Genomic DNA, 15,047 nt, shown 5'->3' on the forward strand with positions numbered 1-15,047 from the left:
TTCTATTGGAAGACATAAAGGTGCATTCTTATTTATTATTGCTTCATTGCATACTTGCATATCACGCATTGCACAAGATAATACTCAAACTTTCTATTCCTCTTGAATTCTTGTTTTTAGCCCAAGAGTTGGTTTAGCTTTAGGAGTGGGCTTGTTTACACAATTGTTCTAGACTGTACTCAGACAAGTGTGTAGGATCCTCTTATCCTTAAAAGATTGTCTAGGTCCCTCTCTACCTGTAAAGAGATTTGAAAGGTCACTCACTACCTATAAAGGAGATTTTGTAAAGGATCCTTTTATCCTCCAAAAATATTTGAAAAGTTCCCTCCCCACCTACTGTACTGAATGGGAAGAACTAGTAGAATACCTCTCAAGTGGAACTTGTGAGTGGACTAGACTCGAGCTGAATCGATCCACTATAAATCTTGATGTTGATTGTGATTGCTTTAAATTTTACATTCCTCACTTTTAATTACAATCACATCTAAGTTCTTCAAACGACTAGTGTAACCTATTCAAACCTCTAGGTTATTTCAATCATTAGTCATGGCGAGCCCCCCCCCCCCCCCCCCAACATCTTCCGCTCCCTTGCTATCAATTGTGTGGAATGCCTTGCAACCCATCGGTAGAAGGCCTCAAAGTAGGTCACAAGATTTGGGTTGTAGCTTCTTTGGGCCTTTTAAACTCCAAAGTGGCTTAGCACTTCATCCAATCTTGTGGCCCATTATCTCCTTGGAGCAAGCTCGTTTGGTTCAAAGGCCATATCCCTCGTCATAGTTTTACAGTTTTCTCATCCATCGTCAAATAATTGTCACCCTTTTTTGCTACCTATGTTGGAATGCTACGGAAGATATGGACCATCTCTTTTTTGCTTGCCCCCTTTCCTCTTCTGTTTGGAAAGGGATCCTAACAAAATGATGTCCAAAAAGTCTAAAGATCCTTCCTTTTCAAAAAGAATAAATTTGGGTGGGTATAACTTTTGTTAGTAAATCAATCTATAATGTAGTAGGTAAGCACGCTTTGGCGCTGCCATTACCCATATTTGGATGGAGCGTAATCTCAAGAAACGGTCCTCCAACTCTAAACTCTTCCAAGATTTGGGGCACCATCTCCTTTGACATAAAAAAACAAGTTATGTTTAGTCTCTTCTTGTTGTATCAATTCACCAAGGAATAAGCATATTGATGTGTCTTGGGGATTAGCTCCCTCCATTTTGCAACCTTCCTCCTGTATTCCTTGAGGATTGGGTTTTCTTTGTTAGCATTGTTGTTCTATATTGATTTTTTTTCCTTCTTCCACACTTTAGGGGCCCCTGTATCACCCTCCCCCCTTTTGGTAATGAATTTTTTATTCACAAATATTTGAATATGAACCCATGATAGATTTGAAATGTTAAAGAGTTCAGGCAGAAAAATTTAACACATCAATTTTTACAAATCTGATCCAATAATTAGTTCAGGTAATGAATTAGGTTAACAGTAAGACATGTATGCATGCAGGCATCATAGGAGATAGAAAGATGTCCATAAACAACTCCAAGATTAGGGATATACTCTTTCTAAATTCAATCCAAGATTATAGCAATAAAATATCTCAGCCATGGTACCGCAAAGATCTGAGTCATTAAGAAAAGTCTCAGTCAATAACTAACTACATCATTAATGAAGTTGAAAAGACAAAGTGGTGTTCATTGTCCAAAACGATGAATCTCAATAATTGATTTTATGCAGGAGACATAAATAAAAGTTGGTTTCATATTTAAAAGTATGAAAGGAGCTAACGTAGGCAGATAGACAGGCAATCAGTGTGCAAGGTCAAGAATTTTGGTACCAAACAAACCTGTGGTATAAGTGTTTGAATTTCTTCTGGAACAGCTTTTATGACCTTTTCATATAACTTGGAATTTTGTTTCCCCCTCAAAAGATCCATCTTATTCACAATCACAACCAAACCTCGACCTTCCTCGATTGCTTGCCTTGCTATAACTACTTCCGCATGCTTCATGCTACTCCTTGCTTTTGCAACCTAATGGGTTCACAACGTACCAAAAATTTCAGCCACAAAATATGTTGGAAATATGTTTGTGGAGCTGGATTTTCAAGCAAAACTTAATCAAGAAATGGGGAAATATGGATCAATTTAATAGGATTGTATCCTACTCGGTGTGCAACTGCAGAAAATGTGCAACTGTAGAAAATGAATAGAACAAAATCAAGAAAGATGAATAATCTTACATTTTGTAATAATGAAAATCTATGTTCAACTTAGCCTCCATTCACTTTGATGTAAAATGTGAGCAAGTAATAAAATATGAACATAAAATTTTATTACGACGTAAAGTTCTTGAGTGAGCTTAGTTCCAGGAAGTTTAGGTAAACGGAACCTTATAATCTAAATTTAGTTAAAATTATAATGTTTTGAGTGAACTTTAGTGGTTTTCAAACTGGAAAGGTCATTGAATTCTTCCATCTAGAATATGAAGTAAAAACTGTTTTGCTTGTTGCTATTGGTGTCAGTAGGACTGTAAAATAGAAGAGAAAAATAGAGAGAGAGAGAGAGAGAGAGAGAGAGAGAGTATTACGATTTATGCAAGGGAGTCCTAATTGTATGTTTGGGCCTGCCCACTTCTATTCTTTCTATAGAGCTCAAATCAGCTATTACAAGTCCTACTAGGAATAGGAATCCAAAATATAATAGAAAACTAGCACAGATTTACTAGCTTCTAACTTAGACACCAATCCTAGTTGAACTAGGACGATCCTAGTTGAACTAGGAAAACATCAAGGGAGAAGCCTCCGACTTGTGCAGGATTCCTCTTTTCACGACAGACTTCTAATAGTCCCCCTCAAGTTAGAGCCTATATGTTAATCATGCCCAGCTTGTTACAAATATAGTCCACTTTACCACTCCCCAAAGATTTAATGAAAACATCGGCAAGTTGTTCTCCTGTGCGAACATGACTTGTAGAAATAACTCCTTGTTGTAGCTCTCTCGAACAAAGTGATAGTCAACCTCAATATGTTTTGTCCTCTCATGGAACACTGGATTAGATGCAATATGGATTGCAACTTAGTCATCACAACATAACTGCATAGACGAAGTGCATTCAAACCCAAGTTTTGTCAACAACTGATTTATCCACATCAACTCATAGTTGACATGAGCTATGACATGATACTCAGACTCTACACTAGACCTAGCCAAGGTTCACGGTATCGGATTTCGACCCCTAGGTAGACCAAAATTTCGATCGAAACCTGGGAAATTTCGAGAATACCAGGGGATTTTTCCCAATATGGTGGAAACTTAGGTTTCGACCCCCAAACAGTGTTTTTTTTGTCTGATTTTTTGTGTACATCCTATTTTAAACATTTCTAACACATTCACATCATTAGTTTTATAAAAAATAAAATAAAAAAACACATAAAGTCTTACTTGTGTGGTGAACCAAAGGTTCGATAATCATTATGCTGACTTGTTGATTTAAATTCTAAAACTATACTACACAATGACTATATATAGTCTACAATCTACATCAAAGCATAAGACATGATCCAAATGATCCAAAATAAATAAAATTATTACATCATCAACAGTTATCTATCAACACTCAACAGTAGTGACTCAATAACTCAACATTCGAAAGTAGTGACTCAATTCCATGTAGAGCGTCTAGGCGGTTCCATCCCACGAGCTGCGTACCACTGTAGATGTCGTAGCCACTCCTTTGAATTAGAGACATATGCATCCCATGACATGTTCTGGGCCCAATTGCCTTGGTACTCTCTCACCGCTCTTCTATAAGATTCATCATCAACATTAGCTAGGTATATCAACTTAGGGAATGGGTTAATCACAATCATAGGTTGTGGATATGGCACAGAAGGTTGGGATGGATACCCAAAGATACTGTCAACAAAAAATGACCCACCACCTATAGAACCCTCCTGTTCGAATGAGGAAGAAGATTCACCATACTTAACCACTATCATATCCAACTGAACCGGTGCTCTCGTATGATGGTCCACCGGCATATACACCATACTATCCCGGATACCGATAATGTGATGCAGCTGATCCGGCACTCTCAAAGCCACTATCACCATGATGTACTGGACTAGAGCTCGAGTTAATGAATTTAGTGCATGCTAATGCCCAGATCCTCCACCCTGTCCCAAACTCATGGATTCCATTCTGGCAGACAAACTAGATATATCTGTATGTCGGTACTAATGTTAGCAACTTACTGTTTATATCCTAGGTTAATAATTGCATCAATTAATAACTTCAACACTCACCTTCGTGTTGATGATATTCTGTGCGGTTGGGTTTGACTCAATCCTCTCCATCTTCTCCACCACGATGTGAACTACATCTATGAGTTCAGTTCTCAAGCCAAGCCTATGCTTATATTGATACTTGGGGTTTAGGTAACAAGCTGAAAATACATAAGGTGAATATTGGGTAAGCAAAAGTATATGTCAGTATTAACAAGTTTAAGTAAGGTGAATAAAGTAAAAACTAACCAGCCTTATGTAGAGGATGCGTGAGCTGCCTCTCCCAGTGGTCCTTGATTATGGCAAGGAACTTCCTGTTACCCTTTCGGTACACTGCTTCCACCTCCATCTTCATCATTTCAATGGCTGCCCATATGATTGGTAAGGTGGGTTTCTATTATGAGTCAACCAACTTCAAGACGTTCACAATCGGATCTAATATCTTCACCACTTTCTTGAGATCCTCTCGAAATTTTTCACTAGAAATAGTGGCTTGGGCTGCTTTTCCTCCTTGAGAGTTAGATCCATCCCAATTAAACCACTCCTCAGAAGCAAACATGGATCTCAATCCAAACTTCTTCGTCTCAAAGCTCTTCAAGGTGACATAGTTCGTCGCAAACCTTGTCAATCCTGGCCTCACCAAGTCCCCACCACATTTTGTCCTTAACAACTTCAGAGCAAACCCATGGTTGTACAAATATGTGGTCACCTGCCNAAAAAAGGTCGAGTTCGAAGTCGGAGAAGCAGCAGAGAGAGAGATAGCAGCCAAAAAAAAAGAAAAAAGAAAAAAAGAACCGAGAAAAACAGAAGGAGAGAAGAAAGAAGAAGAAAAAGGATATGAGAGAGTCGACGAAGAAAAAGAACAGAAGAAGAAAAGAGAAAGCAAGAGAAAGAGGAGAACTCACGTACCTGGTTTGCAGGCTCCCATGAGTCGCAGTCGCAGTCATCTACTCCACCAGGCGAAGAAGAAAGGCTCAGTCGAAGTCTTCGTTGCAGTCACAGTCATCGTCTCCATCCCCCCTCTGTTGCGGCGGCGGTCGCTGGTTCTCCATCTCCGACGGGCAGAAACCTTCCCTCCTTTTGTTTTCCCCTCCTTTGTCGGTGAAACCCCAACCCTCTTATTTCTTGTTTCTTTTTAATCAAAATTCTTTGACTTGCCATAAATACCCCTCCTTTTCTCCTTTATTCCCCTTTTGTCCCATATATTTTTATTTCCAAATCAAACCCCTATCCCACACGTGATTGATATACCTTTTTGTGGTTTAGTTTGAACTTCAAAAAAAAAAAAAAAATTACCATTCTGCCCCTGCCCTTTAAGCATCCAGTTATTTACTATTTACCATTATTCTTTGAGTGCTATTTTGTTACTCATCACCATGGTAGCCAATAGTGAAGTTGTTCAACAGCTGAATTCCTATAAAGGAGAAACTGATACAAAATTTGATGCCCTCACTAACATGGTCACGTCCCTAAAAACAATGGTGGAATCTATGCAAGTTTCTATTGATCGTTTGGTGACAGCAGATAAAGGAAAGAGTCCCATTCAGTCTGGGGATTCTTCCAACACCACTCCACAGGATTTGCCAGTAACACCACCACCACCACCACATCATACACCACCACCACCACCACCTCCACCACCATATGGGACTGGTAGACATGATGATGGAGCAGAAAGAGCAGCCAAACTGGATGTCCTTGATTTTTATGGAGACAATAATCCAGAATTGTACCTTGACTGGATTCACAGTTTAGATACATTCTTCAGATGGTACGGGTTGACTGAGGCTCGAAAGATCCTATTTGCAGAGGCCAAACTGAAAGGCACGGCTCGAGTCTGGTGGATCAAGCAACAACAACAGAACCGAACCCGAGGCATTGGGTTGGTCACTACTTGGGCTGAAATGTATGAAGTCATGAATCGGCGATTCTTGCCTTCTGATTACAAGCAACGCATGCATCTCAGGTTTGCACAGTTGAAACAAGAGAATTTGACCTTTGAAGAGTATGTTGCTAGATTTTATTATTTGGCCACTCGTTCTGACTTTGAGTGGGATGAAGAAGTCTTAGTGGCCCAATTTCGCAATGGTCTGCACCCTCAACTTAGTGCTGCCCTTGCATCTAGTCGACTACCTACAATGGAAGATGCCGTACAAGTAGCATATCAGGTTGAGGAAAGTCTGAAACGCCCATACAACCGGAGAAATTTTGCAGATACTTTTTCTCGAGGTACTAGTTCCGTTTGGCAACAGTCTCCTACCCAAGAGAGGTCATCTAGCAAGCCACAGGCAAGTGCTACATCTATGGCTTCTTCACGACCTAGTCGGCCGTATTCTCCACCTCGACATGTTTCTGAAATGTCATCTTCACGGCCTACTCGCCCATATTCACCCCCTCGGCGTGGTTCAGATAAACCTTCTGATTCTTCAAAATTCACAGTTCGGTGCTACTCATGCAATGGATTTGGACATATCAGTGCCCAATGTCCCAGCCGTTTGGTTGCTTTTATTGATAAGGAATCTCCTCTGCCATATATTCCCGAAGAGCAACTTGGTTCTGACACAGTTGATTTAAGAGAAGAGCGTGCAACAGGTGAAGTCAATGACACTCTTAGTGACGATGACCAACATCCCTTTTATGTCATTCGTCATGTGTTGACCACTCAAAAGGCCACTGAAAATGAAGATTGGCGCCGCAGTAGTATTTTTCAGACTCGTGTGAAGTGCAATGATCAGTTGCTAACCTTGGTCATTGATGGAGGCAGTTGCACTAATGTTGTCTCTGAAGACGCTGTTCGTAAGCTGGGATTGAATACAGAACCACATCCTAATCCTTACAAGGTTGCTTGGGTGAACAACACTAATCTCAAAATCACAGATAAGTGCTTGGTCACATATTCTATTGGTGGATTTAAGGATACAGTCCAATGTGATGTCCTCCCTCTGAAGGTGTGCCATATCCTTCTTGGTCGACCTTGGTTGTTTGATAAGAAAGTACAGCATTGTGGCTATGCCAATACCTATGCCTTCAAGCATGCCAACAAGACTATGAAGTTTCATCCTGCCAAAGATCTCCCTGAAATTAAGCTCAAGAAGATGGTGGGATCATTCCTCATTCAGCGTATTCCTTCAGACGGTCTCCTCGGTCCTTTCCCTAACTCGACGGAGTCGAGTTCTTTTCAGAGGAGGAGAGTTGATGCAGATATGGCTGCCCTTTCTTGGTTGGACCAGCATGACCGGCTTTGGAAGCCAAGAGCCAAGAAGAACCGGTCCAGCCCAGGGTTTTGGTCCAACAATGGTTGGAAATAAAATTAGTAGTTTACCCAGTATTTTATTTCATGCTTTTAGTTTCCAAACTTAAACGTAGGAGTAGGATTTATTTCCTTGCTTTGGTTTCCTTTTATAATTGTTTCCTAGTTTAGGCTAGTTTCTATTCCAGTTAAGTTTCTAATTTCATGTTCCTATTTTCTATATATTGGTTGTAATCGACTGAAGATTTAGAGAGCAATTTGATTATTGAACGAATGTGTGAGTGTGATCTCCTTTTCCCCATCTCTACTCTGATTTCCCCTCCCTTCCCTAAGGGTTTTCCATCAAGAAGATTCACCATACTTAACCACTATCATATCCAACTGAACCGGTGCTCTCGTATGATGGTCCACCGGCATATACACCATACTATCCCGGATACCGATAATGTGATGCAGCTGATCCGGCACTCTCAAAGCCACTATCACCATGATGTACTGGACTAGAGCTCGAGTTAATGAATTTTAGTGCATGCTAATGCCCAGATCCTCCACCCTGTCCCAAACTCATGGATTCCATTCTGGCAGACAAACTAGATATATCTGTATGTCGGTACTAATGTTAGCAACTTACTGTTTATATCCTAGGTTAATAATTGCATCAATTAATAACTTCAACACTCACCTTCGTGTTGATGATATTCTGTGCGGTTGGGTTTGACTCAATCCTCTCCATCTTCTCCACCACGATGTGAACTACATCTGAGTTCAGTTCTCAAGCCAAGCCTATGCTTATATTGATACTTGGGGTTTAGGTAACAAGCTGAAAATACATAAGGTGAATATTGGGTAAGCAAAAGTATATGTCAGTATTAACAAGTTTAAGTAAGGTGAATAAAGTAAAAACTAACCAGCCTTATGTAGAGGATGCGTGAGCTGCCTCTCCCAGTGGTCCTTGATTATGGCAAGGAACTTCCTGTTACCCTTTCGGTACACTGCTTCCACCTCCATCTTCATCATTTCAATGGCTGCCCATATGATTGGTAAGGTGGGTTTCTATTATGAGTCAACCAACTTCAAGACGTTCACAATCGGATCTAATATCTTCACCACTTTCTTGAGATCCTCTCGAAATTTTTCACTAGAAATAGTGGCTTGGGCTGCTTTTCCTCCCTGAGAGTTAGATCCATCCCAATTAAACCACTCCTCAGAAGCAAACATGGATCTCAATCCAAACTTCTTCGTCTCAAAGCTCTTCAAGGTGACATAGTTCGTCGCAAACCTTGTCAATCCTGGCCTCACCAAGTCCCCACCACATTTTGTCCTTAACAACTTCAGAGCAAACCCATGGTTGTACAAATATGTGGTCACCTGCCTTGCTTTTTCTACCACACTTTTTGCAATCTTCAAACTTCCCATGTCTTTTAACATGAGATCTATACAATGGGTTGCAAAGGGAGTCCAAAATAGATGGTACCATTGATTGTTCATTAGCTTTTCCCAACTTTCTTGAAGTTTCTCCCATTATCAATGACAATCTGTACCACATTCTTGACCCCAACATCCTTTACCACCTCTTTCAAGAGGTTGTAGATGTATTTTGCATCTTTCTTCTCAGTGGATGCATCAATTGACTTTAGGAAGATTGTCCTTCCATCACAATTCACCATGAAATTGATGATGGACCGTCTAGTGGGTCCAATCCATCCATCACACATCACGATCACCCCATAATACTCCCCCATTGGTTTAAGATCCTCAATGTAATCTACCAACTCTTTCTTCTGCTTTGGCAAATATACATTGTACATCTCATAAGCTGTTGACCCCTTCAGACATGGACCAGCCCTACCAATCTCATTCAACATGTTTTGGCAATATGACCGTGTGGTCACATTGGCTGGAATGCTATTATAGAAAGTCCACTTGGAGAAAGCCATTCCCACTGCCTCCTTAACATTGGTCCACACCTGCTTCAATTTTAACTGTCTCGAGTCCTGCCTTCGATATAGTGCAGGATCAGATTGGAGAACCTCAACATTACGGTTACGAGGTGGTGGTGGGCATGGGGGTGGGGCTTGGTCCCTCACACTTTGGGACCTCCTCAATGGAACATATAGCTTTTTATGTCTCAACCTCCTCCACCTCCTCTGTGGCTCATGGTCTTCTTCAACCGCTCGAGATGAACCATCTCCCCTAGCCCTCTGTATCCGTCTTTCCTCATCAACATTAAGCTAGGCTCTGCTTGCTACAAAGGCCCTCCTCAATTGTTCAGCCTCTTATGCCGTTTGTACATCATCCAAGTCAGATTCCTCACTGTCATAATCTTGCTCCCCAACTCAAGCAATGACTCAAGACAAGCATCATGGTATTCAGCCCTAACTGTCCTCTTCTCCTTCCTCTTCTTCAACCCTCCTTTTAAATGCTCCAACATGCTCCTCTTGATCTCATTGGATACATTAGGGCACCCCAACACATTCCTGTCCCCACCAACAAGATGCCACTTTAATCTTGTGGCCCCACCAGACATGATTTTTTTTTCTGGCAATAATTACATTATGACTTCCTCTTATCAGCTGATAGAGGTGTCCCATGCAGCCATGCAATGTCCCCCCTCCATCAGTCTTTACGCAACACATAAATTCTTTCCATAAACAATGTTCCAACAAAAAAGACCAATTATAAACATATATCAATCCATTATGACTCATAAAAACAATTAAAGATAATTGTAAATTCCCAACAAAGCATTATATTTTTTTCTCTATTTAAAAATATTTTTAAAAATAATTATTTAATTAATAAATAATGAGTAATTAAGAAACATCACACTAGTTTATAAACATGATTGTAAATGCATGTCATACATTCAGTAAATTTCTTGAATTTTGAAACCATAATAGACAATTTTTCGTAATTATTTACATTTTTAAAATAATTTCATAATATATTTAATGAATTTTTTAAATTATATAAAAAAAAAAACCCTTAAACCATCAAGTTGTAGATCGGCTGATGGTGTTCAACATATATTAAGTTAAACACCAAAGACCCACTATTAACCCATTCTTTTTAAAAAATGTTGTAGGTAAATGCATTTTTAAAAGCAGAAAAGAAAAAAAAAAAGTTTGGCCACCGTGAATGCGTAGATCGGGTCCTCCTAAGCAACATATAAAAAAATTACATGATTCTACCCTATTTACTAACATATTATATAAAAAAAAAATGTTTTTTTGGGAAGCTTAGACTTACCTTTTTGGTCCAAGATGCCTTTCTTGTGTAAAGGAAGCACTAATCACCCTTAGATTCAAGTTTGGTAGTCAAAAAATAAAAATCTCCACTGTTTCTCCAAGTTTCCCACTCTTGGGAGAAAAAATTGCACAAGAGAAGGTTGAAATCTACTGAAACCAGTGAATGGATTCTGTTTGAAATAACTTAAATAAGACTTGGTTCAACCCAAATGGTTGAACCAGGTCGAAATTTCCCATGTTTCGGTCGAAACATGGGAAATATGGTTGAAACTTGTTGATATCTGGTCGAAACAGGGGATTTTTTAAAGTCACCAAAGGTTTCGTTTCGTTCTTGAACCATGGACCTAGCCACAACAGTCTGCTTCTTGCTCTTCCAAGACACAAGATTACCTTCTACAAGTGTACAGTACCCAGTAGTTGATCGCCTATCTTCAGCATCTTTAGATCTTTGCCGCGTCTTAAAACAAACTTTCTTGGTCTTAATTGCTGTTTCGACCTCCTCAACCCACCACCACATCTCTCTAGGGTCCTGGACACTACCCTTCGGTTCCCCCAGCACTTCTTTAGCAACCCTCTTAATACAGGTCATCATCTCGGTCCACATCACATTGGTGTCTCCCTCAATGTCCCACATTCCTTGTTTGATCACATTATCAGTAAATTTATTTAGGGTCACGCCTTTTAATTTCCACCACCTTATCTTACGGTACATAGGTTCCCTCCTCCCATGCTTTTGTGCACTGAGACATATATCCAATACTACCAGTCTATGTTGGGTGGTAAGACTCTCCCCAGGAATAACCTTACAATCCTTACACAATCTTCTATCAACCCTTCTTGTTAGGAAGAAACCAATATGACTGGTATGATTCCCGCTTTTGTAAGGAAGTGCTATTCCTGTACCATGCCATCTAAAATAAATTCAATTTAAAAAACCAGCACTAGTTTAATGTTTCCTCAAAGTTATACTAACCACCCCAAATTTTAATCTCCATATCTGAAAGTTGGGTCTCCAGAAAAAACTAAAGAAATCCTACGGAATATGATATTTGACCACACTTCAAAGTGATAATATTTATCATTCAGTGAAAGAAAATACAAAAAGATAAATCATATGATTTTGACAACATGTGAAATCCTCACTTCTTGCCTATTATTATTTATCATAAAGGCTGAAAATTCTAATTCGAAAAGGTGAGGGACAAAAGATACTCTGGTAGTTTTTAATTTGGGATTTTTGGCAGTATGGTTTAGTGGTCTAATCCCCCCCCCCTCTGCGGTTGGTCTCAGTTCTCAGGTTAAAACCTGGCCTGTTTTTATTGTTTCGCGTGATACTTCTCATGTTTTTCTGTTCATAACTAGTTTTTACTTCTTTTTATTGGTGTTAGTGACAAGGCAATCTGTTACTTATAAATGCCAGTCCTTAATGAATCAGCTTCCTTTATGACTTGGTTTCTATTTTTTTCAGAGTCTGAGTCTATCCAGCACAAGTCCATATAAGCATGTAAAGAGCGACAACCCTGGATGTGAATTTGATGAATAGAAATTGGCTTTGGCCATTTGGTTCCATGAGATTCGGAACATGTTCCTCTGTGAGATGCAGTAAGAGCCTGATGGGATTCCAAGCTAGGGTATGGTGCGATTCAAGACCTAAGGATCAGATGAGATTCCTGATTCATATCTTCTTTTCTTCCTCAACAATTGATCACAGTTATTTTCTGCTATTCCCTCGTTCCTGTGCATACCAGTTCCCGATGCTTCTTTGATCTACTGAGGTAATATCCTACTAGCTAATTAATGTTCAGATTTCACAATAGACTTCCTAGTTCTGCTGTCGTACTCAATGCCGTCCACCATTTCTAGTTCTGTTCTAATCTTCTCCTCTAGCTTCTGCAACCAGAATTCTAGAAACCACATTGATAGAAAAGTGGGATTCATCGTCTTCACCTTCAGATTCATTACTTCATTCATATTCCTCACCTTCTACCGCAAATTTACAGCCCACTCATCATCAAGTTGGGGTTCACAAAATAGCATCTCTGGGTTGGATTCGATGGCAGTAAGAATTGGCCCTGCCACACTTTGGACAGAACTTGGCGAAGTGCCCGACACAACCACAATGATAGCATGTTGTTCCCGGTGCCTCCTTTCCGACAATGGGAGCCTTACCCTTATCCGACATGACTTGTCGAGCTCGGGTAAAGTTATTGTTACGCCTAATAGGAGTGAACGGTTTCCTTCCTTCCATGGACTGGTTGTTGAAGCGACGCGGGGCTACCCTGATCAAGTCCCTTTGCATCTAAAGCCTTCGCAACACAATGGTCTAGGTTTTGAATGTCAACCACACCAATCCTGTCTCGAATATCAGGCCTCAAGCCCAATTTGAATCAGGATATAAGTTGATCATCACTCTCTTCAACACCGGTTCGCTGAACTAGTTGGTTAAATTTATTAATGTACTCCTCAACTGTCATGGTACCTTGCCGGATGGTGTTAAGTTGATCATGCACACGATGACGGTAACATGTAGGAAGAAATTTCTCCTTCAGAATGTCCCCCATATCATCCCAAGTCTGGGGATCCATACATCGTTGCATCAATCTATCTTTATGTGTACGCCACAAATCTTTAGCTCCTCCAGTGAGCTTTGTCGCAGCCAGTTGTGTCTTGCTTTCTTCTGATAAGCGATACCACTTGAAGTAGTCATCTAAGGTATGGAGCCAATCATAGAAAGCCATTGCATCGTGCCTTCAAAGGTGTATTCTTTCAGATACAGTTTCACCTTGAGTTTATCATCAGCTTGATGAGGGTTTATTTCGGTTTCTCCATATCCTTCATACAAATCATTATTGAACACACGTCTGGTTGGTTGTAGGGTAACTCTAGGCCTCTGAACACCAATGGCTGGAGTAACTTGCTATGGAGCTTGTTGAGCCTGATTTGCTTCTAGAGTATTCATCCTTACAGTGAGTTGTTGGATAGCAGCTAGGAGTGCTTCCAAGGATGTTAGGTCGGATCTTTCAGCTACAGCTCAGATGTTGGTGTACGATATCTTGTATTCCGTCACAGTTTAATCCAAGGAGTACTGGTGCAAGTGCCTCGAAAGGTAAGATGGCGGTCCCACTGTAACCCTATTCTCCACTGATAGAGAAGCAGGATCTCATCTCACTGACGACGTAGGCAATCTCGTTGAACCTCGTAAACCTGTGTGCATTGTTTGTTCTTGTTTTTCCATTATCTTCTGCACTGTTTTAGGGTTGCATTTCTACAAATTGGTATCAGAGCTCTAGGTTTCCGTTTTCAAGGGTTTACTATCATGATGGCAGGGAAGGGATCGAATGTCAAGTATGATATCAAGTAGTTCAATGGGAAGAACAATTTTACCCTTTGGCGTCAAACGATTAAGGATTTTCTGATACAACAGGGTTTGGCAAAAACGTTGTTGGGGAAGTGGAAGAAACCTACAAAACTTATTGATGAAGATTGGGAAGAGATTGAGGAAAAGGTGATAACTGCTATTCGATTAAATCTTGTGATGATGCCTTACAATATGTTGTGGGTATCGAATCTGTACTGCAGTTATGGGCGAAACTTGAAAGCATCTACATGACGAAGTCCTAAACGAACATATTTTTTATGAAAAAGCAATTGTATTCTCTACAGATGAAGGAAGGTACAGATTTATTAGAACATCTTAACACGTTCAATCAGATCGTAAATAAACTTGCAAACCTGGAGGTTAAGATCGAGGATGAAGACAAAGCACTATTGTTGCTATCGTCGCACCCAGAATCGTACAAGCATCTGGAAATGACTCTCTTATACGGGAAGGAGAACCTTGAGATGGATAAAGTCACGGCTACCCTCATATCAGTGATACAAGGAAAAAGGCCAGCAATACAAAATCTCAAGGTCTTTTCGGAGGTGACAAGGAACAAGAAAGAGAGATCAAATCCGAAGAGATCTGGGAAGAGTCGATCGAAATCAAAAGGGAAAAAGACAAAGGTCTCTTGTTAGTATTGCAAGAAGAAAGGTAATCTGAAGAGAGAGTGCTTGAAGAGGAAGGCAGACTTAAAGAAGAAAGGTGTAGATAAGGCATCTAAGGAAACTAGCGTGGCTGATAGTTTCAAAGATGATGGAGATGTGGCTGATAGTTCAGAGATGATGGAGATGTACTCTATATCATCAGGTAAGAATCAACCTTCTGATTCTTGGATTTTAGATTTTGGATGTTCATATCATATATGTCCACATAAGGATTGGTTTAATACA

General features: G+C 40.1%; 1 protein-coding gene across 6 annotated transcripts in view; it reads right to left on the reverse strand.

The window, feature by feature from the left end:
• The window catches only part of LOC122087211 (GTPase Der), a 90,605-nt gene that overhangs the window by 15,831 nt on the left and 59,727 nt on the right, over positions 1–15,047 (reverse strand). For all 6 annotated transcript variants that reach the window (XR_006142701.1, XR_006142702.1, XR_006142703.1 and 3 more), the window contains exon 7: positions 1,840–2,025. Coding sequence is in view for 3 of the 6 variants with exons in the window: in XM_042656259.1 (XP_042512193.1) it covers positions 1,840–2,025 (186 nt within the window). In the remaining 3 variants the exon portion in view is untranslated. The remainder of the gene's footprint in view (positions 1–1,839; positions 2,026–15,047) is intronic.

Source organism: Macadamia integrifolia, chromosome 8 (genome assembly GCF_013358625.1).
Source record: "Macadamia integrifolia cultivar HAES 741 chromosome 8, SCU_Mint_v3, whole genome shotgun sequence".
NCBI lineage: Eukaryota > Viridiplantae > Streptophyta > Magnoliopsida > Proteales > Proteaceae > Macadamia > Macadamia integrifolia.